The 26,238-nt window shown below is 46.2% G+C and overlaps 2 protein-coding genes across 2 annotated transcripts; one reads left to right on the top strand and one right to left on the bottom strand.

Moving 5' to 3' along the window:
• Positions 1-324: 324 nt before the first annotated feature.
• Positions 325-26,238, bottom strand: ZNF398 (zinc finger protein 398). Its single transcript, XM_040260330.1, has 6 exons — positions 26,156-26,238; positions 22,600-22,995; positions 15,980-16,106; positions 14,990-15,103; positions 6,059-6,172; positions 325-4,825 (listed from the first exon to the last, which is right to left on the bottom strand). The coding sequence occupies exons 1-6, from the start codon at positions 26,177-26,179 to the stop codon at positions 3,678-3,680; spliced, it is 1,923 nt and encodes a 640-aa protein (XP_040116264.1). The 5' UTR covers positions 26,180-26,238; the 3' UTR covers positions 325-3,677.
• Positions 10,160-13,345, top strand: LOC120877927 (glycine cleavage system H protein, mitochondrial-like). Its single transcript, XM_040260417.1, has one exon. It carries the CDS (start codon positions 12,227-12,229, stop codon positions 12,812-12,814), a length of 588 nt encoding a protein of 195 aa, XP_040116351.1. The 5' UTR covers positions 10,160-12,226; the 3' UTR covers positions 12,815-13,345.

The raw sequence follows: 26,238 nt of genomic DNA, 5'->3' as shown, positions 1-26,238 counted from the left end.
AGCTGCACTAACCCACAAGACACGCCTTTGTGAGGCCCGAGCACTCCCTGTCCCCATCTGCCGCCCATGTGCCCCAACTGGAGGATCCTCTGCTTCTAAGAGTCTGACACTTCCCAAGTCAAAGAATGTCCTCTGTGGAAAACCCTGTGAGAAGACTGCTTCCTTTGTAGGGTGAAGAGAGCAGGGTCAAAGGTTTCCACCAAGAGGAGGGAACACGGCGCTGACGGTAACAGAGTTCCTGGGCTGCGAGAGCGTTCGGGGAGAGTCTTACTTTTCCTCCCAGCTTCTCGGTGGTCCTCAGGCAGCTGAGGAGGATGCTTTTTACTAAGAAGCTACAGTGTGGGATGTTGGGCGGGGGGACGGGGAGACAGTGTGTTCTGCTCCTCCTCCAGAGGACATGTGAGCAGAGTTCTCCATCCCATTTGGAATGAACAAATAAAGGGACTCGGGTTCTCTCTTATCAACCAGACCTTCTAAGACTGAGACAGTAAACATTTATTACTCCCGGGTAAGCTCTAGAGTCTGGTTCTGGCTGAGATAGCCATGAATACTCAAATATTTAAAAATGCTCCACAAAGAAGCCCAGCGGAGTCCCCCCAGCGGGAAGTCTGCAGGCTATTATTAATGGTGAGGGAAGTTCTGTAAAGCACTGCTAGGAAGCTATGTAAAGCAGCCAGAACCTGGCCAGGGCGTTCTAGTAACAAACACCCAGCACGAAAGATCAGAGTCATCTTCTTTTACTTTCCAGACGGTCAACTCCATTTAGGTTCACATCCGCGGTGGAACCAGAGGTTCATCTTATGGTGATAACGAAAAATATAGTAAGGAAGCAAAGCGTGAATCTGGTTACAGTCAACAGCTGGATCCACTCCGTGGAGATGGTGCCTGTTGATGTGCAACAGTACACACTTCCCGGCCAGAGGGCAGACTGATGGAGCGCACATTTCCGTCTTCCTCCTTCCTACTGAGTCCAGTCGGGACGACCAATCTTCAGATACTGTTAAGGGTATGATTTGTCTCAGAAGCCCCCGCTGAGCCAAGTTTCTCCACACACTGGAACCTCTCTGTTGGACTTATCTTTCCCAATGGTCTTTTTTTTTTTTTCACTTATCCACTTTTGCATTTCAAGCAAACAAATTCTAATTTAGACCCAGCCTGGATTTCTATGTGGTGAGAAGACTGAGGGAAAGGAGACCAGAAGGTGCAGTGGCTGCACCCATGGTCTGTTGATGGTTGACAACTGGATCACCTCCACTTCTATCTTCTGGCTTGACCCTGGCATTCCCTTTCACTCAGCTTCATGGCCCGTACCTTGTGGGTATGTGAACTCTTCACTTCTTGCCAAACTGTGGGTCCCGGTTGGCTAGAGTTCCTTGCAACAGGGACTGTGGGACCTCTCTGCAGCATTTCGATCCCCAGGTCTCTTTCATGAATAAGCTCTGTGTCCTCAGGAAACCTTCAAGTAAAAGAGGATTCTCCAGGTCACTTCATCCATCACCACATCTAGTGCAGGGAGGGGTGCCTTCCCCGGCAAACCCTGGAGGATGTGCAAGTCCGTTTCTTCAGAAGGGAGCTTCCCACAGGGGGACAGCACTGTGACTCTTCTTCTTTTTCGTTAGGGACATGCAAACCAGAGCTGGATCTCAGTCTCGAGTTCCTGGCGGGGAGGTGGTTACCCGTGAAGCTGGAACTCGGGCTCTGAGATCCCCAGGACTCCCCAGTTTCCATGGTAGTGGATCCAGATCCTAGCGCGAAAACTCTTCAATCCAGTGTGTCGAGGTTCTGTTCATCATCTCTTGGTGTGCTCCATGCCCTTGCCTTCAGACTGTAAGTTACGACAGGGGACTGGGTCTCACACACGTTCCTTAGGGCTCCTGTGATACCTGGTGTTGTGAATGTCGCAGAGCAGGTATTTTATACATGTGATTAGCCAGAGAGCAGCATGTTCAGACAGCACCCTCCCGGGAGTGAAGCTGGCTGGGCTGACACTTTTTCCTAGTGCAGTCACACTTAACTAGGCAGGGTGAAGTGTGCGCTGGGTGACGACGGGGAAAACGGGTCATTCCCTTATCATTTTGTCAAGAGAGTGTCTTGCCTAAATGCTCGCAGACCTTGTCCCAGTCACCATAGGGAGGTTCCGGGGAAACAGGAGAGCGCCAGAGGTACAAACAACTTTTCTGCCCAGGACTTGGGGCTTCTGTGCTCTCGTCTTCTATCCCAGTTTCCAACCGGGTCAACAACAAATCAAACTGATTTCAGTCGAGTTTCAGCAAGAACGTCTCTGCCTTGATTTTGCTGTCTTATTTTGCTTTCCTTGGATAACAACCAGAGATAGAGATAGGATTTTGGCAGAAGGAATGTACCACAATATATATATTTTTTAATCCTAAAGGTTCACTTTTTCCCTTTCACCAGCCTCACATTGCAGATGAAAATGTGAGATCTGTAAAGGGAAAGTGGCCCGACTGCAAAGTCGCTTAGGAATGGGACCAGGCTCAGATGCTGCCTGGTGACTGAGCGACCCTTTCAAAGGTATATATGGTGGCAAATTTCCCCAGAAGCAAAGCCGGTGGGAAGAGGCTGCCCTCGCCCCGTCTGGCGCTTAGCTCTCAGGGGTCTATGAAGCCCCTCAATCTGTCCATCACCAGGAGGGGTTGAGCAGGCAATGCCGGCTCAAGAAAGCTGCATTGTAACTGTCATCTCACTACTGAGGAAGCAAAAGCTGAGAGGCCATGGGCACTGTCCAGGACTCTGTAATGCTTCTAGAAGGTGCTGTAGCCTTTTCCGTTGACGATTGTCAGAATATTAGACACCAGGAATGGAAAAGCCAGCCTACTGGCTTGGAAACGATAAGGAAGAATATGACATATAAGAGGCTCTCAGGAACATGGTTCAGGCACAAACTCTAGGCTGTTCTGTCATTTCTCTGGGATCTCTAGCTTTTAAAGCTGGGGCTGCATATCCTGCCTCCAAGTTCTTAACCAGGACCTTGGCAAAGCTTTCTAGTAGCTTAAATGGCAGTAAAAGCCTGGATGCTTCAAATTAAGCTAATGAAAGAATTGTTCTCCTTAAGAAGCTTTTAACATCAAGATTTTTGCTCACTCAATATTAAACAAAATATATTAGAAGGATTACTCTGGGAGACCTAGGAAGGCAGTCTTGAGTCATCATTTTGGGCAGGGCAGGACACTGGAGCTCTGCTAGGGGAGCAGGAGCAGAGGGGAGAGCTTGGGCACTGGCTTCCAGCAGCCATCACATGACCAAGGAAGTGAGGAAGGTTCGGGCAAACATTCTCTGCCTCACGGTGGGCTTCAGTGCTTGGAGGCTCTTCCATACACCTGACTCTACATAGAGCTCAACCACTCTCAACTTATTAACCTATGATGGATCATCAGAGGCTGAACCTTGCTTTCCAACCTCTGCGACATTCTTCTAACTTCTGCTTCGGTCATATTATTTTTGAAAAGATGGGGAAGCTGGGCTTTCTTCCAGGTCTTCCTGGGTTTTGCAATGTGGTGCTCTTCCAAAGTTCTGAAACTCAAGCACGGTTCTAGTCAAGTGTTCAGGACCCCACATTCCTCGACGTGCCAAGCAGTCCTTACCGCGGGGTGAGGGGTGGTGGGGCTTTCCTCTTGCCGCTACCCTGCCCACATAGATAACCCTGAAAGGAGACAGCTTTACAAAACCGTGCCCCCACTGCCTTCCCCATACCACTGATTGGCCTCCAGACCTTCGGGGTTGACGCCCAGGGCCGAGGCTTCCAGCCCGGGTAGGAGGGGCCCAGGGGGTTCCGGCGGCGGTCCAGAGGGGTCCCGGTCCCCGCCGCAGCCGCCCCCATGGCCCGCGCGCAGGTGGTCCTTGAGCGTCTGCTTGTAGCGGAAGCTGCGGCCGCATTGGGCGCAAGGGTAGGGCCGCTCGCCCGTGTGGATGCGCTGGTGTTTCATCAGGTGGTGCTTGCGGATGAAGCTCTTGCCGCAGTGCGTGCAGCTGAAGGGCCGCTCGCCCGTGTGCAGCCGCCGGTGGTTAAGCAGGTGCTCCTTGCGCATGAAGCTCTTGCTGCAGTCGGTGCAGGGATAGGGCCGCTCGCCCGTGTGGATCATCTGGTGGCGGATAAGGGCCGAGTGGCCGTTGAAGTCAATGCCACACTGCGGGCAGGAGAAGGGCCGCTCCTGCGCGTGGCCACGCTGGTGCAGCAGCAGGCTGATCTTCAGGCTGAAGCTGCGGCCGCACTGCGCGCAGCGGAAGGGCCGCTCACTGGCGTGCGCTCGCCGGTGGCTGGCCAGGCGCGCCTGGTCAGCGAAGCGCTTGGGGCAGTCGGGGCAGGGGAAGGGGCGCTCGGCGCTGTTGTGGACCCGAAGGTGGTAGGTGAGTCGGGACGGGTGCGTGAAGGTCCTGGCGCAGTGTGGGCAGGTGGGGGGCGTCTCGCGGGCGGGGGCTGGGGGGCAGCCGTCAGCTGGCGGGGGCAGGTGCTTGGGGCACTGGGCGCAGGGGGTGGCGTGCTCGCCCGGGGGGCCGCACTGGTGGGTCAGCAGGAGGTCCTGGCTGAGGTTCTTGCCGCAGTGGTGGCAGGAGAACACTGGCTCCCCGGCCGGGGGCGGCAGCGGGTAGGTGCCCAGCTGCGTGAAGGTCACTTGTCCCTCCGAGGCCTCGGCCAGGTCAGCGGCTGGACGACCAAACGGCGCCAGGGGCGCAGACTGCGGGCTCTTGAAGGCCACGTCCGGGAACGGCTCCTTAGCTGCGGCTGCTGGTGAAGAGAAGGCGACGGGCACCTCGGGGCACAGGGAGGCTCTGGCAAGGCCTTCGGCCTTGATGACCAGCTCTTCGTCTGCAAGAAAGAGCTCAGGGTCACACCCGGCCACCCCCCCGGGCTCCCCGCAGCTCTCCCGGGTCCCTGCCCGGTGCAAAGCAGGAAGTCAGCAGAGGGCTGAGACAACCACCAGGGTGTTTGCAGGGCTCGCGGTCCATCACCAGAGAGTTCACTACCGAGCCTCTGCGGTGCTTCCGCTTGGACAAGAAGGGCCCTGGCGTCTGTCTTTCCAGTGACTTTCATTGTTTCATTCCTGGCGCACGCACTCTGAGGTGTTCTCTGTTGCCTGTTGTGACCAGGCCTAAAATCATCTATTTATCTAATCCTGTTCCTCCTTACTCTGTCAGATAAACCTCTCAATATAGTTCTCTGTCCCTTTATCTTTCAGAAAATACAGTATGCATTTCTGCTCCTGTACCTTCGCTCTCCATGCCCTCCCTTTTGTAGAGTGCACCCGCCCTTCCCAGCCTCCTAAGTTACACCCGAGGACTTGGTACTGGTTTGCTAAGGCCAGTTCCAGCTTCACGTCCTTCTCAGGCTTTATCTAAATGCCTAGAGGATAACTGATGGAATGTCCTCCAGACTCCTTATTTCTTGTGTATAAGTTAAGTCATCCATCCCACTCACCCTTGACATTTAATAATAGGCATGCCTAGTACTGAAATGTGTCCCTCCAACAAAACTTCTAGAAGAGCAGAAACTCTTTTTCTCTTTTGATTTTCCAGGGTCTAAGCACAGAGCACAAAAGATAAATAGGTTGCATTCAGTTGCATGAACCATTGTGTCTCCTCTGACCTTGAGATTCTCTTCTGTTCAAATGGCAAAATACAGATGGCGCTAAGTGTCTTAGAAGACAGGTGTTTTCTCCTGTCCTGGTTTTGTCCTTAGGGAGAGCTCCTCACTAAGACCCTCATTTGTGCCTTGGCTTGTCTCCCCTACCCCCATCCAGCTTCGGCCTTTTCTACGCGATCCTCCAATGTTCTTCTGCCCTTCTCTCCCCTCATACTTTTCATCCATGTGCACTTCTTTTCCTTCCTCTGACAATTCTAATTTGTCTTCACATTTAAGAGTGTGTTTTCTCACTTAAAATTTATCTTAGTTGGATTTCAGTTTCATTTCTTACTTGAACAAGCCTCCCCCCGCCCACATTTCTTATTCCTCACCCACTTCCTTGCCTCCACAACCCCACTTCCTCTGCAGCTTCTACTCAGTGGTCTGACATACTCTGAGCCTGGGCGGCTCGGTACTCACCAGCATAGGTGCCTTTGCACATGTCACTCTCCTTGGGCTCCTGCGGGGCACCAACCTGGGTCTCTTCCTCTTGTTTAATCCAAGACAGAATATCTGATGTTGAAATGCCAGGCTCTGTTTGGGGCAGGGGGGGAGAGAAACGTCTTCAGGGCTTGACTCAGAAAGTGGAAATAATCATGCTGGTGTGCTGAATACTACATTTTGCCTCAATATTTATCTCTAATCAACTATAACAACAAAACAAAATCAGCCTTAAAAAAACAAAAACACATATAACATCCCCAGAGCCAATTCAAAATAAAACCAAATGTATGAATCTTTCCATGATAGACTCACCTTGATTCACTATTTTTGGTGGTGAAAAGTGAGAGTGATAGTCGCTCAGTCGTGTCCGACTCTGCGACCCCATGGACTGTGGCCTGCCAGGCTCCTCTGTCCATGGGATTCTCCAGGCAGGAATACTGGAGTGGGTTGCCATGCCCTTCTCCATGGGACCTTCCCGACCCTTCAAAACAAATAAAAATTTTTATTTTGGAGATGACATCCTGAAATCACCTAGAAGCATGAGTACTTTTCATTTCATCAGCACACTTACTTTCAGAGTGTTTTCACATTTTTCTCTCGCAGCATTTTTATGACATTAGGAAGCAGGGGATCTCCTCTCCATTTAAGTTAGAGGGGGCCCACAGAGGTTAAGTAAATTTCCAGTAAGGAAACATTTACAGTGAAACACCAGATTATCAAAGATTTACTTTAAAATACAGAAAAAAAAACAACAACCAAACAAGACTGACCAAAAAACTTTTTAAGAATGTTAATTTAAAAACAAATATATTATCAGAATTACAAAATCAGGTTTAAGCACAGATCTGATTGCTCAGAAACATTTTTCAGGTTCCCAATTCCATGTTTTCAAGACAGCATATTACTTTTGCTTATTAATGACATAGGTTTTTGTTTCCTAAACCCTGAGAGTAGGGAGAATAGTATTTGCAAGTTCCTCAGGCCTTGGGGATTCTTTTGGAAAATAAAAAAAAGAACAGCCTCTAAAGATTTTGCACATAACATGCCTCATTTGATCAGTACAGAAACAGCTGTGCTTGCTATTCCAGCCAAGGTCTATATAGCCTTTTTTGGCCTAAAAGAACAAGCTGGCACATTGACAGGGTCCAGAGAGTAAATTCAAGCTCTCTATATTATTTATCAAAAAAGCCTTGTATGCAGGTTATGGTTTTATTCCTAGTGAATGAACAGAACTCACTGTTATTGCTCAATGCCTTTCAAATCAGTTAGAGACTGCTGGGATCTAAAGGAATACACAGAGCAGAAATAAGAGGTCGGACAAGGCCCAACAGACTGTCAGGTTATGCAGACAGGCAGAGTACAGGGTTCGATACACATGCGGGCTGCCTTTCAAACTTCCTACTTTGAGCTACAAGGCTGAAGTGTACTAACTATAGTCCAACCTTATCTTTTCTTCCTTCAAGATTTTATAAATATTATACATGTTTATACATATTATGAACATATGTATATAATATATATGTTAACTGCTTCATTCATCAGTCTTCTAAATAAAGAGTTAGTGCTCTAGAACCTCCAAATGTGATTCAAGTGGTTCTGACTACTTTTTCTCTAGTTTATCATTATGAACTCATAGAATGTTATATATTTGGTGAGTTTAAATCCATTGCAGTCATTATTCTTTTCTGAAACCATTTTAAAAATTGAGTATGATTAATTTACAATGTTGTGTTAGTTTCAGGTATACAGCAAAGTGATTCAGTTCTACATATATATATATATGTATTTTTTGTCAGATTCTTTTCCATTATTGGTTAATACAAGATGCTGAATATAGTTCCCTGCATTATACAGTAGGTCCTTGTTGTTTATCTATTTTATATATAGTAATGTGTATATCGGAGGAGGCAATGGCACCCCACTCCAGTACTCTTGCCTGGAAAATCCCATGGATGGAGGAGCCTGGTAGGCTGCTGTCCATGGGGTTGCTAAGAGTCAGACATGACTAAGCGACTTCACTTTCACTTTTCACTTGCATGCATTAGAGAAGGACATGGCAACCCACTCCAGTGTTCTTGCCTGGAGAATCCCAGGGACGGGGGAGCCTGGTGGGCTGCCGTCTATGGGGTTGCACAGAATTGGACACGACTGAAGTGACTTAGCAGCAGCAGCAGTGTGTATATGTTAATCCCAAACTCCTGATTTATTTCCTTCTCCCTACCCCCAACTAATTCCTTTGGTAACCTTAAATTTGTTTTCTGTGTCTGTGAATCTGTTTCTGTTTCAGAAGTAAGTTCAAGTCATTATTCTTTTCGATGCTCAAATTGTCCCTTTTTGGTTAGGGGGAGCCCCTTCATATCAGTTCTATATCTTTTCACATCATCAAATATCTAGTTTCCTCCATTTCTGGTATAACAAACTAGACCAGATTCAGCTTGTATGTTTTCCACTCCAACCACACAATCAATAATCTGAGAAATGGAATTTAGAGACCATAATCTGGATGATAAGGATGCTAATTGTTAATAGGTTGTCACTGCTTCTAGGTCTTTTCAATAGACAGAGCTATAAAATACCATTTAGAAAAACAAAATATAATGAATGTATATTAATATTTATGAAACTGCTTTAATACTTGTATCTGTTCTCTCTTATCCTGAGAATCTTGGTTCCCAATAACACTGCATAATGTTTGCTTTATCTGAATGTACATTTCAAAACTATACAAGTATTATTAACAAAAATGTGGACCCAAGATTTTTCGTGGTATAGTTTATTTTTTTTAGCATGTGTTTGATTTTGTATCTTTTTTTCAATGTAAAATATTTACAAGGCTCCATAATCAAAAGTATAAAATACATTCAAAGAGATCTAGCTTCCATCTCTAGTCTCTTTCCTTGTGTAGGTAGCCATCCTCCTTGGCTTTTGTTTTAATCTTCCATACATCTTCATTTTTTTCCCTCTTTAAGAGGCATACTACACCAACTGTCCTGTACCTTATTTTTTCCTTCACAATACATTCTGGGATGCGTGTCTGCAGCATTATACAGAGACCCTCCTCCTTCCTTTCTGGAGCTGTACCACTGTGCATTCAGCGTCTCCCCCGATGGGCATGTGGATTCTTTCCAGTCGTTTGTTACAGTATTAGTCAGCAGCCAACCATAAAAGCTGAGGAGGACTGAAACACCAAGGTGGTTCTCCAGAAACGGGAGCGGCTATTGTTCCCGTCACTGGCTCAGCATGCCTTCACTGAATCTGGGGAACCCCGGGAAGGAAACCCGGGGTCTTCTTGAATACTGATGCTAAAGTAAGTTCCTCCCGTCATTTAACTAACTCGATTAGGACAACAAAGTAAATATTTATTTTATTAAATAACTGGGTCTTAGCACTGCTGTCACTGAGTGCATGGAATATGGTTGTGCCTGCTACACTCGGTGGGAGTGGTGGGAGTGCAGGGCTGAGCACCTTTTGGAAGTGAGATGAAAGCAGCAGGAGACTGGAGTGGTCAGGGGGCCTCATGCGTCACCTGCCTGGTGACAGAAGGGTGACTGTTGGCCCAGTCACAAGGGGACCTGGAGCACATCCTCACAGGCCTGGGGGACCCTAACAGTGGACACTTAAAGAGACACAGAAGAAAAGTAAAATCACAGGTTCATGCAAGCAGCAGGCTTTGGGGAAAGCTAGAGAAGAGAGAAACAGAAAATACTGATCAGGTAAGAGGAAATCAAGAAATGCTGAGGTTTTAGGTTCGAGAGGTGGTTAACATAGAAAGGCAGATGGCAAGAAAATATAAAATTTTAATGTCTATGCTGGTTGAATGTTATCATGTGTGCTTTAAGCAGGTAGGGCCCAAGCTGTCTGAGAAGGAGCTGGAGCCTTGAGGTTCTGGGATTGTACAAAGGTATTATAAACTGAGTGAGTTAGAACTGATGCTGAGATATGAATTCTTAAGCAGACAATGAAAATGCCTGGTACATGAAACTACCGTTGGTAAAGATACAAAACTCTTTTTCCAACTTTCATGAAGCAGATATGGAACTGTAACACAGCAGGTGACTATGTTGTGTATTTGTGTACTAAGCTAAGTTTTATTTCCAGGGTAATTCTTGTCTGCATGTAGGCTAAACAAAAATAAAGAGTTTACCATATTGGGATGTCTTAGTCACTGATTTTGTTTAGGAAAAGATGGTCTTGCTGGACAAGAGTGACCAGTGACAAAGGAGATAAGGGCGATGGACCCTAATCAATGATGAACAAAGAAGTCTCCTCAGGACTGCAAGTTTGGGAATGAATTTACTTTACTTTTCTAGAATGTAGGCTCAGGTCCATGGCTTCCAAACTAGAAGAAGGGCTAGATAATGGGTTTTTGGTTGTTATTCTGTTTGAACTTCTTAGTTAAGCCTTTTCTCCAAAGAATTCTAAAATACTGGAGTTCAATATTACAACTATCAGTGACCAAATAATGGCCACACACACACACACAGAGCTGGTCTGCATTTTGGCCCTAGTAACAAGGAATTTCAGAAAATCTCAGGTTTATAGTTTTCTGCATTCTCTCAGTCATTACTATTTTCTACTAATTGAAGCAATTTTATCTAAGATATGAGGCACCAATGACTGCTCCCTGGAAGGAATAATAATCTCTTCATCAGATTCAGATAATGGTGACTAAGACAGAATATAAAATGAATTCCAAGATATTTGGACATAAAAAGGAGGGGGTGCCACACGGTATCCTTACTATCCCCAAATCTATTCTACCTGTATAAATTTTTACTTAATTACAATGTGCAGTTCTTCCTAAAGCTCTCAAATGGAGTAAGATAATAAATTATGGGCTTTATAAGAAATAAGGATAAAATCCAAACATATTTTAGAAAATTGTTTCTAAAAATACATCAATATTTTAATATGAACATAGTGGTCTACTAACAAATTACAAAGTGTGTTAAAGTTAATTTTGAAGGGCCTCCCTGGTGGATCAGTAGTAAAGAATCCAGCTACCAATGAAGGAGAAATAGGTTCAATCCTTGATCTGGGAAGATCCCACATGCTGAGGAGCAACTAATCCTCTGTGCCACAACTACTGATCCTGTGCTCTAGAGCCCAGGAGCCGCCATTACTGAAGGCCGAGTGTCCTAGAGCCTGTGCTCTGCAACAAGAGAAGCCACGGCAACAAGAAACCCTCGAACCACAGCTAGAGAGCAGCCCTCATTGGCGGCAGCTAGAGAAGAGCCAGCATAGCAACAAAGACCCAGCACCGCCAAAAATATATAGATAAATAAAATTAAAAAATTTTTTTTAACTTTAAAAAGATGATGATGTTAAAGAAGAGGACAGCTGCTTGCTCAATAATGAGAAGTTTTTCTTCTTTTCTTTTCCTATTAGAACAAGATGGGGAAATGATATAAACAGAGTGAAGAATAATCAATGAAAAAAATATTTGATTAGTCCCGTTTCTGAAGTGGCCCAGCATTAGTATCCACCTGGCATCCACGCGGACAGTCTGTTAGGCACTTGATGACCAAACAGTTAACACTATTCTCCACTGAAAGGAATCAGGATGTTTTTAATGTGTTAGGAGAAGGAAAATCTAAAGTAGCCCCATGTCAACACAGCAGGCCTGAAACTGCCTGTCCTTGGAAGGCCTGCTCCCAAGGTTGGCCCTTGGCTGATAAGGAGCTTCCTGTGCTGATCTCAAGCTCTCCTCAATGTTAAGAGTGCCTCCCTGGGTCTCAGCTGTTTCTACATTGTGGTTTATGCTGAAGATCCACTCCCTCTCTGGGAGTCTGGAATCTTGGTACATGCCAGACAGAGGGGGCCTACGTTATGGGACCAGCCTTGGGTGCTGAGTCTCTGGAGAGCCTCTCTGGGAGATGATACTCCGTGTGTGTTGCCACAACTTGTTGTTGGAGAGATTAAGTGTGGTCTATGAGGGAAAAGGGACCTTGAAGCTGGCCCCCAGTTCCCTCCAGGCTGCATCCTGAGCACCTTTGATCTTTGCTGATTTTGCTTTGTGTCCTTTCGCTGTAATAAATCTCAGCCCTAAGTATGGCTGTATGCTGGGGCCTCTTCTCCTAGCGAATTACTTGAGTGTAGAAGTCTTGGAAACCCCAACACAGTCAGGAACTTTTTTTTTTTTTAATGAAAACAAGTACTGGCCGGCCAGGGTGCTCTAGGTGCCGCGGGGAGACCCGCTGCACCCGTGCGAACATGGCGCTGCGCGCGGTGCGGAGCGTGCGGGCCGCGGTCGGCAGCCTGCGCGCCATCTTGGCACCCAGTGCGCCCTGCTCGCCACAGCCCTGGGGACTGCGAGCGGGTACCGTCCAGGCGCTGCGCACCGGCCCTGCTCTGCTTTCGGTGCGGAAATTCACAGAAAAGCACGAATGGGTAACAACAGAAAATGGTGTTGGAACAGTGGGAATCAGCAATTTTGCACAGGAAGCTTTGGGAGATGTTGTTTACTGTAGTCTGCCTGAAGTTGGGACAAAGTTGAACAAACAAGAGGAGTTTGGTGCTTTGGAAAGTGTGAAAGCTGCTAGTGAACTCTATTCTCTATCAGGAGAAGTAACTGAAATTAATAAAGCTCTAGCAGAAAATCCAAGACTTGTCAACAAGTCTTGTTATGAAGATGGTTGGCTGATCAAGATGACATTCAGTAACCCTTCAGAACTAGATGAACTAATGAGTGAAGAAGCATATGAGAAATACATAAAATCTATTGAGGAGTGAAAATGGACCCCCTAAATAAACTACTTTGAAACAACTTAATAGAGCATAGTTGTCTTAAATTAGTAGTGGATAGATATTTAAAAAGCAACTTTTAGCAAAAGAAACTACTTGTAACAATGTTTCCTGAAGAAAATACCCCTTAACTTTCTAATGACTTCAGATAAACACTGCGCATCTTTTCCACAGCACCCTGTGGTTTTTAGGCTAGGCTCCAGTGATAATATTCAGAATTCCTGAAATTATCTCTGGTAAAACCAATTACAAAAATTATGTAATTCAAGGATAACATGGTTATCTTAAACCTTATATGACACTGTAACTTGCAGCTATCTTTGGATTTGGGTCAAAATTATCTTCCCACTAGAAATAACTGCCAGTGGAGCAAAGTTTGTTAGTTGTATACTGTCCAATGAAGAATATTACTATCTTAATTTTGCAATATACTGTGTTTGCTGGTGCTATTTTTATACAGTGAAGTAACAGCCTTGCAGGAGAATAAACAATTTAATAATAAAATATTCAACTTCTTAATCATGAAAAAAAAAGAAAAAGAAAACAAGTACTGAGGCAGTACTGAAAGGACACAGGAGGTGGTTTAAAAGTCAGTTGTTGACAATTTGAGCAACCGAAAGAAAGCAATTGAATTAAATGAATAAAAAGTCATGAAAATATAATTAAACCTAAAAGGGGGAAAATATTAAGGGTTCTAAAGGTTAGACATGTATGATTTTTTTTTAATGCTATATATTGATCAGTCTAAATTCTATGACTGCTATCTTTAAGTTCAGGTAAATAACTAGGCTGGTAATTACCAATGCAAGCTAAAATTCTAAAGAATAAAACCAGAGTATTAAATAAATTCAAAACTTACACTGTTAATTTTTAAGTAAAAATATATTAAAGCATAAAAGGTGACTACCCACAAATGGAGTCTTGAAAACCAAGGTAAAAATAAATTGACAAAACGGCAGCTAAATGAAACTTTCAAGTATGATCACAAAACAAAATTACTTACACCATTTCCATTCATCCGCAAACAATAAAATGACATACTCATTTTCTCTCACTGAGGCCTATGTCAGGTAACTAATAAAGTTGACCAAGGAGCCACTTCCAATAATGAATTTTTCTGCAATCAAATAACCCATCTTTACTTGTGATGTGATTTTAGACTCATTATTTATATCCAAGGTATAGAGATTAATAAAATTCAACCTGTTACACCGCCTAAATATAATCACCTACACATTCTTAAAAACAATGTGTGGCAGACATACATTCCTCAAAATTCAGAGAAAGTTCACTTGAGATTTGAGCATTTCATTGTATATAAAATGTGTATCCAAAATATATAAACAAATATTGAACTCTAGGTTAATGATATCCATGACGAACTAGTTAGGAGGAAAGGTCTTGCTATTTGCACTGATTTTGAAATACACAGAAAATAGGATGTATTGATGGATGGCAGAGGGATGCAGAGATGGACACACATATAATAAGGAAGTAGAATAAAATGCCAGGGATAGAATCTTAAGTGATTGGTATCTCTGTGTTCATTGCAAAATCATTTCAACTTTTCTGACTGAAAATCTTCATAGTAAAATGCTAGAAAAAAAATACCAGTGCATGGAATGAGGGTGGGTTGTCAGAGATATTCATCTCACAGAGATGTCTGGAGGATGAAATTTCCGTCTAGCAAACAAAATCTATATGAAATTTTTCTGGTAACAGGTGGGACTTGAGAGAAATAACAACTGAACTTGGGCTATCAATCTTCCCCCCATAATATCGAATAGCTGCCAACCAAAAAAAAAAAAAAAAAAGTAGGGGGAGTTAATTAGTGATAACTGGCTCCCAAACGGGGGCAAAATCCACTTCACCCAGGTGGACGTCATCAGGTCTGCCCTTTTCGTGCATCCTTGAGGGACCATGCAGACTCCCAGCCCCTCAACACTTCTGAACAGCTGGACACATGCTCCCTCAATACTCTCAGGCATGTGCTACTGACGGGTGAAGGCTTTGGACAAGGTGATTTCCAGCGCCTGCTGACCCATTCACAATCTCCTTGCTTTAGGACCGAGAGCCTCCAGAAGCCCCTGCTTACCTCTGCTCCGAGCTATCACCTCTGACCAGGAAAGGGAGACAAAGGGTGGATATCTCTTCTCCACTCACCTTCGCTGGGGTCCGTGGGAATCCCACTCTCCTCTGGCCCAGCCTGGTCCTCTGTACTACGGTCTCCTTCTGGCTGAATCTGAGATAAGACATCGGGTTGATTCATGGCATAATCTACGAGAGGAAAATGGGAAAGAGGGTATGACAAGTAATCAGTGAGGATGACAACTAACGGCCATCGAAGCTGAACTAAAGGCTGTGAGGCCCACAGTCCCAGGGAATTTCTTTGAGTCTAGCACATGGGTCCCCAAGGCATGGTCTGGTACCAGTCTGTGGCCTGTTAGGAACCGGACCACACAGCAGGAGGTGAGCAGACGGTGGCCAGTGAAGTTTCATCTGCTGCTCCCCATCACTCATATTACCACCTGAAACATGAACCCCAACCCCACCCATGCAAAAACTGTCTTCTTCCACGAAACTGGCTCCTGTTGTCAAAAAGGTTGGGGACCACTGGTCTAGACCACTCTCCCCCTCCATTCACCTCCAACCATGGACAGTGTCTATTGGGAAAGTGGTGGGAGGAGAGGTGATGAGTGAGAAAGGCTGTGTACCCCTTGAGCACCGACTGCTGCCTCCACGGAGTAAGACCGAGGGCGCCTCAACGAGGAGAGGCGAGGCCCATGGACTGCCGCCTCCATGGAGTAAGAGCGTGTGCACCTCAGTGAGGAGCGGCGAGGCCCGCCGACTGCCTCCATGGTATAAGAGCGCCTTCGCCTCAATGAGGAGAGGCGAGGCCATAAATAGGAAGGACACCATGGAGACCACTGCAGCTGGCACACCCACAACCCTGACCTTCACCCTCTGTCCCCTGACTTGGCAGAAGGAGAAACTATGACTTCCTATTTAGCAAGGGTGAATTGGACATCTCTGGCTTGGAACCAGAAATGTATGCGGACAGAGGGAGAACGAGGACGCTGGAGGAAAAGGGATTGTTCTGCGACTGCGCGGAGCTGCTGTCCCCGCATTCAAACGGTGCTGGCTTAGCCTCACCCATGGAGATGAGAGACTCATAGTTGCCCTTCATGATATTCTTGTAAAGTTCCTTTTGCCATTCTTCTAATTTTTCCCATTCTGGAGTGGAAAAGTAGATGGAGATATCATCGAATGTCACAGGCACCTGCAATTATAACACACTGGGGTTAGTTTCTCTCACTGCAATTCAATCACTCTACTACAAACACATCTCTACTATATGCCTGCATGCATGCTAAGTTGTTTCAGTCGTGTCTGACTCTGTGCAACCCTAGGGCTGTAGCCAGCCAGCCAGGTTCCTCTGTCCATGGGATTCTCCAGGCAAGAATACTGGAGTGGGTTGCCATTTCCTTCTCCAACTATATATATGCCTACTAGTTACAAAAAACCTATGTGAGATGCCAAAAGGATATAGGCAAGACTTAAGACACAGATCTAACCTCCAAGAGTTGATGATGTTTTCACTGTGACAAACTTTAAGGCTGTGAGTTTTGGTCATCAATAGAGATAGGTACAAATGCAAAGCAGTATTTAATTCACAGAACAGAGCCTATAGTGGATATCCATGAAGTACGAGGCTTATCTTAAGCAGCAAGATTATAAATATACAGTTTCAGTCTAAAAGAAGCATACGACTAAATTCAGCTTAATGACCTGGACAACAGATTTTGGAAACAGCTATAAAGAGGCTGGACTAAGTCTAGAAAAGGTGGGACTTTGGTCAGTCCTAATAGTTAGGTTATAAACAGGCCTAACAGGAATGGGAAAAACACTTAAGCATGGAACATTAGAGAATGCATTCAGAAAACAATTATGGGTTCTGCCTAGCTGGAGTCAAGTTGTATGAAGGGAATGGTCATAAGGAACCCCACCTTCCAGCATAATGCTATCTAAAGCTAGGAGCTTATCCGTAGGCAAATGGATATGTCTTTCTGTAGAGAAATCCAAGAGGGGCCTGGGGTATTAAGGTACCAGGTGTGGGCACTGTCACCTAGTATAAAGTTTCTCTACTTCGGCCATCATCATAACGGCTCATTCTTCCTTCGCCCACTTGAGAGCTTTCCAGTTTTATTCTTAAATATGTGTTAACTTTTAAATACTGTGACCACTGGAAATCCTACAGCATGATCAAGAAAGACTAAAATGAAAAGAGGGGGAGGATGAGTGTGGAAAAACTAGGCAACAGAATCTTTATAAAAACCTTACTAGTAATACCATAAGGATTTGAGAGAGATTAAATCCATAAAATAAAAACAGGATCCTATGGAAAAAGGAAAGAGAATGAGAAAGACTCCTGGTAATTTCCTATATATATGTTTGTGTGTATTTTTTTCTCCCCAAATTAAAAAATTCAATAAAAAGATACTCATCTTCATAAACTTCACATATCCTTTAAAATACAAAGGGCTATGTAATTCTGTGAGGCAATTACATTTTCTAATCGCTTCATCTGTGTCATCAACCATAAATTTTGTCCCTTAGGAGCTACTAGCATCATAAGCTACTCATTTCACATCCTGTTCAGCATCTAAAATCAAGCTGAGGGCAAATGTAGATGAACTCAATAGTCAAGTTTTTATCTTACCTCACTACACAAAAGATTCGTGAAAGTTTACGACAGAAACACATACGATAAAACGATGACAAAAATGAAGGATCAGGGTGGGTTTCTGGCTCAAGATGGTGAACTGAACACACACGTGCTTCCTTTCGCACCCAAGTTCCATTGAAATGATAGTAAGTCGGACCAGGAGGGACTAAATACTAGTAACAGTACCAAGAACGAGAAGGAGACGGTGTGCCCCAATCAGAATTTCTGACGAGTTTCTCACTGAGACCCAGAGGGCGCGCGAGTGCTGGGGCCTGGGGTACAAGGCAGCGGCGTCTCTGACAACACACAGGGAAGCACTGCAGCGAGGAATGCAGAGAACGGCAAGCTCAAAGCCGGCAGAGACGCTGAGTAGGAGTGACGGTGGTTGGAAACTGCAGGCTGAAAGTCTATCTTTGGAACAGCAGGGCCCCCTCTCTTGTCCTCATCAGCCCTGGTAAAGAAGCATTTACCCCAAAGCTGAAACCCAGACTTCATCTCTAAAGAAATCTAAAAACCTGTCTGGAGACAGTACCCATGCTGTCCCATCCACTGTACCCCATCCTGGTGTGGGGCTAACTCAGAGTCCTGCCTCACTCCTGGCCTCTTGGTGGGCCCTGCACTGCCTGTTTGCTCCTTGCATGGCACCCTGAATCGAAGCCCACCTATATGGAGCATCTAAGGAGAGAGCCTCTCATGCAAAGGAAAGATCCTTTGGTTAAAAAGACTGACACGGCGGTAGAGAAAAATGCAAGCTTCCTCTAATTATCCTATTAATCAAATCCTTCGCTTATAAATATGAACAACCAACCAAAAAAAAAACTACAAAAAAATCCTAGATTAAAAAATATATAATTTAAAAAGGATTACTCAATATTAAAAAAAGTAAAACTGAGACTTCCCTGGTGGTCCAAGGGCTGAGACTCCATGCTCCCAAATGTAGGGGGCCCCGGTTCGATCCCTGGTCTGGGAACTAGATCCCATGTGCCACAACTAAGAGTGTGTAGCTAAATTAAAAAAAAAAAAAAAAGTAAAACTGGACTTCCCTGGTGGTACAGTGTTAAGAATCCACCTGCCAAAGCAAGGGCCATGGGTTCGATTCCTGGTCTGGGAAGATTCCACGTGTTGTGGAGCAATGAGCCCGTGGGCCACAACTACTGTAGCCTGCATGCACTGGGGCCCACAAGTCACAACTGCTGAGCCCAAGCGCAGCAACTACTGAAGTCCATGTGCCTAGAGCCTGTGCTCTAGAGTGCAGCCAAGAAATAAAGTAAGTGAATGAATGAATAAGCCAAATTAATAGCATCGAGATGAACATACACTACAAAGAAATCCTAGATTTAAAAAAATATATTTTAAAAAGCTCTAACACATATTCCCAGAGACATGCAAGTAGATATTGCATCCATTAGAAAAATTCAGGCTGCTTTAAAAAAGGAGAAAATAAATATTCTTTACAATTAAATATACAATTGTTAAAATAGAAGTCAGAAAGGCTGGAAGAAAAAGTAACAGAACTCCAGTTTAAAAGGTGAAAAATACGAAGGAAAAGTTAAAGAGACGAAGACAAGAATCCATCATCTGTCAAACAGTAATTCCACAAAGAGAACAGAAAAAAAAATGTGGATGGGGGAAACAAAAGATTGTAAAAATAGAATCACAGAAGAAAATTTCCCAGAGCTGAAAATCAGTCTTCTGATTGTGAAAGGTGACACCAAGTGCCCAACATAAATTTTAAAAGACCTACACCCAAGACATAACAAGTACCAGTAGAAGATAAAAGCTTCCAGAGAGCGAAAAAAATATATTTCTTACAAACAAGAATTGATTTGTTATTAAACTTTTCACCAATGGCATTTGATGTAATGAAAAAAAAGGACTGGTGCCTTTAAAACTGTGAGAGAAGTGGAACATTACTCAGCCTTAAAAAGGCAATTCTGACACCTGCCCTGACATGGATTGATCTTGAATGTGTCAAGCCCAGGAAAATACTCCCTCACAAGGAAACAGATACAGTATGAGCCTGCCTAGATGAGGACCTGGAGCAGACAGATTCACAGAGACAGAAAGCAGGACGGGGGTCACCAGGGGCTGGGGGAGGGGGTCCTGGGAGGATTTATGGGTACATCACTAAAGTTTTGCAAAATGAAGATGTTCTGAAGATGGATGCTGGTGATAGCTGAGTAACAAGGGAAATGTACTTAATGCCACTGAACTGTCTGTTTAAAATGGTTAAAATGGTAAATATTTTTTCTTTCACCTCCCCTCCCCTAAAATGGTCAATTTTATGTCACACATATTTTACCACAATTCGAAAAATGAAAATTAAGAAACGATTTTTGAGGGAGAATTATTTTGAACTTGGCATTCAAAAATAAGGGCAGAGTAGGAGCATTTTCAACAAATCAAGGACATGAAAGTGTTCCTATGGCCCATATTTCAATCTAGTAAATCTTCTGTATATTTTAATTTCATGAAGTAATCTTTGAGAGGGGTCACATCATTTTATATACAAATTGGAAGTTTAAGAAGGACAGTTTAAATGTTATCCATTTACCCAGGTTAGACAGTAAGTAACTTTCACTTACCTTCTCTGCTATTCTTATGGCCCAACAGCAAGTTTAAATTACTCCAAAGAACTTCAGGAAGCACTCAGGTACACACATACCATACAGCGGGGAAGGTTCTCTCTCAGATGCTGCTCTGACCTTCCTGGCCACCTGCTCACCCCTGTTCCTTGAAGGGGTCTCCATCTCCTCTGTTTGCCCCCCAACCCACACTCAGTCTTCTATCCCCCGCTCTCTGCCCTGCAGCAGCTCTTGCAAGGTCCCCGATGAAGTTGTGCTGTCAAACTGCATTCACCATCCTCATCTTTCTAGACCTCTCAGCAACATATCAGCCCAAATGACCACTGTCCCTTGACCCTGTGACCCACACACTCACTGGCTGCCACTCCCGCCCCTGGTGCTTGGTCCTGGGACTCGTTTCTCCTGCCTCTCCACCTTCTCTCCCGAGGTCATTGCTTCTGGCTTCATGACTTATGATACAATCTGCATGTCAATGATTTCCAAATATTTCTCACCTTTGAGCTTCAGAGACCGCTTAGCAGCACTCCTGAACATATCCCAGGCATCTCAAACACTGCCAAAGGGGCACTAATTTCTTCCCCACCTCCATAAATGCCAACACCATCCCCCCAGACCTCCAAGTCAAAAACCTGAGAGTCCGTGGTTAAGAGCACCTGCTCTGGAGCCAACTGCGTCACAATCTAACCCTGCTATTTATATTTACTGACTGTATGAGCTTGGGCAAGTTAGACTTCTTATGAAAGTAACTAAAGTACTTACAACAGTAAGTGCTCAGAAATTATCATGCAGTAAATTTACAATTATTATTGTTCTTAACTCCTCATTCCCTAATTCCCATCAGGAAATCTTACTGTCAATTTTACCATCAAAATGTCCCGAATCTGCCCGCTTGTCTCCCCCTGCACTGCTGTTACCCTCAGCCAAGCCGCTCTTGGCCCTCCCGCCCTGACGGCTGCCTTAGGGTTTTCTCCCTGCTTCTGTTCTTACCCCCGTGAGCCATTCTCCAGGTAGACACCAAAGAGATTCTTTCAGAATATAAACCAGATACAACTCCTCCCCTTAAAACCTTCCAACCTTCTCATTCTAATTCAGATAAAGACCACATTCCTCACCTCAGTCTCCAGGGCCCTACACTGGTGGTTTACAACCAGAGTCGCATGTTAGAATCGTCTATGGAGTTTTAAGATCAATGGTTAGGTCCCATCCTGAACCTGATAAGTTAGAACATCTAGACATGACGCCCATCAGAATTTTCAGTCTCCCAGACCCTGCCCTAAACGAGTCACCCCCTGTGTCTCTGGACAGGCACTACTTGTTCACGGCACACCAGCTGGTTGGCCTTTTTCCTTCCTCTTGGTGTTCCAAGTTTGTGCCTTTGGGACTTTGCACTAGGTATTCTTTCTGCCTGGAAGGTTCCTGTTCAGACCTTCTCCCAGTAGGGTCCTTCTTGTCATTTACTCTTAGCCTAAATACTTTACTATACCTTTACTAGACCTTCTCTGACATCCAATCTAAAAAAGAAATCACCAGATAACACTTTTATTTTTTACTGAGGCACTTAAATGGATTTATTTTGTTTGTAACATCTTTCCCTCCAAAATTTAAGCTCCAGGGGAGCTTGCATGAATTGTTCACTGCCGTGCCTTCAGGAACTAGATACCAAGCAAACAGTATGTGTTCAAGACATACTTGTTGAATGAATGAATAAATAAACAGGCATGTTTGGAAACTAGCTGCCTCTGTCTTCCAGAGCTCAAGAATGGCGTTTATTTCCTGTTGTTTTATGGGCTATTCCCTCTGGAGAGGCTGGGCCCAAGCACTAGAGCGCACCTTGTAAAGGGTGAAGGACAGGCCCCCCGTGGATCCTAGCCACAGACAGCCCCCCATCCTTACACCAACCATTTGACTCTATATCTCATTCCTCTGTCCTTTTTTTTAAAACCAGGATTCCCAACAAATTCAAATTGACTGATTTCAATGATATTTAATTTTGTTTCCAATCAAGACTGCGGCAGATAGGTTAATACAGAAAAAAAGTGACTTGGCGGTAATGGGTAGGAGAAAGAAAAAAAAAAATCCATCTGCTGGATAGCCAGCTTTGGGCTAAGAAGAGTCTTCCAGTCTGAAGTCTGACATTTCCCATGATCAGAACATGTAAACTGAACATGGAATGCTTCCCAAATAGACAAAGAGCCACTTCCTGGTTCCTTCAGCCTTCACTGATTGACCAAGACCACCCGTTACTAACAGTTTAAGGATGAGGGGACAACAGAGGACGAGATGGTTGGATGGCATCATGGACTCAATGCACGTGAGTTTGAGCAAACTCCGGGAGATGGTGAAGGACAGGGGAGCCTGGCATGCTGCAGCCCATGGGGTCACAAAGAGTCAGACACGACCAAGCAACTGAACAATAGCAAGGACGAGGGGTTGTACTCCCCACGCCGAAGTGCAAGGCCTACCTTTGGAATGTCTCCTTTGATACCCGGGGGCAGCCGCAGGATCCAGAAGTTCCTGTTCCTCAGCAGGTTCTCCAAGTTCTCCAGCCGCCTCTGCAGCAGCCCATACTCCTGCAGCAGGGTCCCCAGCACGGCCCACTTGCCCTCCAGCTGGTTCCCGAGATCCGCCACTGTCTTCTCACAGCTGGCCAGCTTCTTCTCTGCCGTCCCCGTCCGGCCCTCCAGGTGCAGCAGTCGCCGGCTGTGGACTTCTACCTTCCTCTCGATGGCCTGCACGGCTGCCACCACCGTCCACAGGGAGATGGCCGCGGTCTGCAAGTGAGCTTCGTTTGCCGCTGGGGCTGCGGGAAGAGGGAGCGCCTGCAGGGAGGTAAGGCATTCGGAATCCCATTCGGAAGTCTGTGCGCAGTGGGGAGATGGGAGGAGACACTGAGTGTTAGAAGGGCCCCTAATCCAAAGCAAAATCAGATGAGCGCTGCTTCCGTGACCAGCTGCGATTACTCTAAGTACAGTTTTAGTACTGCCTGCTTAAGCCTCATCTTTGTGGAGCTCAGTGGCACCAAACGCCAAGAGAACTCAGGGGTGGATGAGCTAAGACAGTGACCAGGGGAATCTGGACCAAGCAGCGGCCTGGGGCATTCCCTGGGGTGGAAGGCCCTGAGCCAGCCCCCCAGGGGCCAGGCTGTGGTGGCATCCTCTGCCTCCGCAAAAGCTCGAAATGCACCAGGATCTCTCCAGGTTTCACCGAGCTCCATGCCCTCTGATAAACTCCTTCTTTATTGACTTAATTAAGCTCCCGCCCGTCCACCACCTGACTGACAACCACAGCCACACCGTGAAATAGTAGTTGAGTAAGCTACGAATGTTGCATGTGGAGAAAACACGATGGCTCTTTTCTAATACTTGCAGGTTATCAAACCGAAGGCAGAACAGACTTGTTTAATCTGATCCACTCTGTGTTACTCCAGAGGGCAGACAGAACTGGAACCAACATAGAATTTTCGGGAAGGGCAACTTTGGTCTATATAAATGAGTATGGAACTAGGTCTTTCCAACAAAATAACAGGCTCCCCCCTCCCCCGCTCACTGAGCATACTTTGAAACACGAGTGTATTTTTTTTTTTAATGAAATTCCTACAACAAAGAGGAGGGTGGACAAGGATATCTCTGCAAAGCCTTCTGGCTATGAATTTGATAACCTGCTCTCTGGCCACAACCTCTGATCTCCCTGGCTCCCACAACCTTACTCTTCTTTCACTTACTCTGTGATCCCATTGAACCCTTGACCCTTCCATTTGCTTCTGGTTTACCAGCCTGCTCCAGGCTTTCCTTTCTTCCTTGGCTGATCATTTCAGCTAACTTCAAGCCTTCACTTCTCTTTCTGCCTCAGTGGCTCGGCTAACTTCCAGCTTTGAATCAATTGTTCTTATTCTCTGTTCCTGGAAGGAGGCTGGGAAGCCCAGGGAAATGAAGTCGCACAACAGGGTAAAGTGGTGTCACCACACACCCCCGGTCTCTAAGCTCAGCAGGGACACTACACCGCCTGGTTCCCACCATACTGGCCATTACAAGCCCCTGGCCCTCTTCAACTTGCCATAAAAGCGCTTCTCAAACTATTGAGCACATCTGGAGATCCCCTTAAAATGCAGACTCTGACTCAGTAGGTCTGGGAGGAAAACTGAGAGTCTGCATTTTAAACAGGCTCCCAGGTGATGCCAACATTGCTGGTTCAGGGATCGCAGGCTGAGCCTCCTGTTTGCTGCAGGCCCCCTGCCTCTCAGGAGATGACATGGCCTCCGACTTTAAGAATTAAGAGTAATTAGACCCTGGAGAGTGGGAATGGGGGGAGTCTCTCTCAACTTTCTCTTCTTTTTCTTCACACTCCTCACTTCAAATTCATCAGTAGCTTAGTATATCTGCTTTCTTCTTTCCTTACCTCAGGAAAAAGATTCATCCTACTCAAAACCTTGTGCTCTGAATGCCACTCCTTCCACATTTTAAAATACACTGATCTTATCTCTTTTTTTATAGTCAATATTTCAATCCCTCCTGAGTCTTCTCCACGGGACCTGCACTGTTCAATATGGTAGCCACGTGCGGCTACTGAAAACCTGAAACGCCCTCATTTCAATTGAGATGTGCAGTGAGTATAAAAATACACACCAGGTTTCGAAGACGTGATACGAGGATGCAAATGTAAAACTTCATCGATAATTTCTTAATACTAATTACACAGTGAAATATTTTGTATGCACGGGGCTAAATAAAACATATCATGAAAGATCATTTCATCTGTTTCTCTTTCCTTCTAAAAAATGTGACCACTGGGAATTCCCAGCCGGCCTAGTGGTTTGAACTCTGTAGCTTTCACTGCAGAGGGTCTAACAAAAATAAATAAATAAATAATATAGTGTGATTACGAGAAAATTTAAGGTTATCTATAGGGCTTCCATTATATTTCTATTGGACAGGGCTAGCATAGACACATGATCGTCTCTACCATATTGGAAAAACAAGATCCGAAAGGGAAAAAAATAGGTCTCCTCTGCTCTGTCCCCAGCCCCATTGCTGCTGCTTCCCTTTTCCTCCTCTCACTTTGCAACTCAGTAGGCCAGTCTGGCTCCTGAGCCATTACAATGGATGAACTTGGGGTGCGCAGAGGCTTCTTAGCTGGCAAATGCTGGGCCCCCCATCCGGTCCTGGTATTGGCACGTCCCTGGCTGGTTCTCACGAGGCTCTTGCGTGCAGGGGCGGTCTCGGCCAGCTCTGCTGGCTTAGCCGTGCACAGAGCCGGCTTGGGCCCGCGGCCGGCCTGCGGTAAACATCCGCTGGATGGATGAATAAACACGCAGAAGGCAATCCCGCGCGCGGAAACCAGCACTCCGCAACCCCGACAGAGGGCCTCCTGTGTGTCCGGCATCCCCCGACACGCGCTGGGCACTGGGGATCCCTGCGCTCCCGCGGTCCTTCAACACACCTAACTGTTGCCGTCACCCCGCATTTGTGGCTGCACGAGGCTTGGGGTGGGGGTGGAGGTGTGGGGGTGGGGGGCTGCAGCGAAGGTGACTCTTGGGTCCGCTCCCAGGGCTGGAGAACAGCTGATGAAAACATCAAATCAAGCCACCACCCTCCCCTGCCTCCGCGTCCTGCAGCGGGGCTGCGAGCGGGGCTGGCACCAGGCGGGGGGATTGTTTCTGAACTCATCCCTCCCATTGGGGTAAGAGGCTGTCTCTGCTGCAAACCTCCAAGCGGGATGGGAAGCCGGGGACTCGCACGGAGGTGCGGAGACCGCACGAAGCGGAGAGCGAGCAATCCCAGACCCGCGCTCGGCGTCGGGGTCCCCCCTCCCCCAGCTCCCGGGCCCTCCCCCGCCGGCGGGACCCCGAGCGAGGTGTCTTCTGCTCAGTCGTCGGGGCTGCGCCCAACTCCGGGGCCCCGCGCCTGACAGGAGGCCGGCTCCCCGCCCTCCCCCGCCTCCCCTCGGGTCCGGGTCTCAGAGCCCGAGGCGCCCCGACCCTCCCGGGGTCGCTGCGCTCAGCGCGGCGCGGGCCGCCCTTACCGGAGCCGGGGCCGCCTCGGCCATGGCCCCTGCGCTGTCCGGCCCGGAGCCGGAGTCGCCGCTGCCGCCGCCGCCGCCCCACG

This window comes from Oryx dammah, unplaced genomic scaffold (assembly GCF_014754425.2).
Source record: "Oryx dammah isolate SB20612 unplaced genomic scaffold, SCBI_Odam_1.1 HiC_scaffold_18, whole genome shotgun sequence".
NCBI classification, from domain to species: Eukaryota; Metazoa; Chordata; class Mammalia; order Artiodactyla; family Bovidae; genus Oryx; species Oryx dammah.
This window is presented reverse-complemented; position numbering and strand designations above follow the sequence as displayed.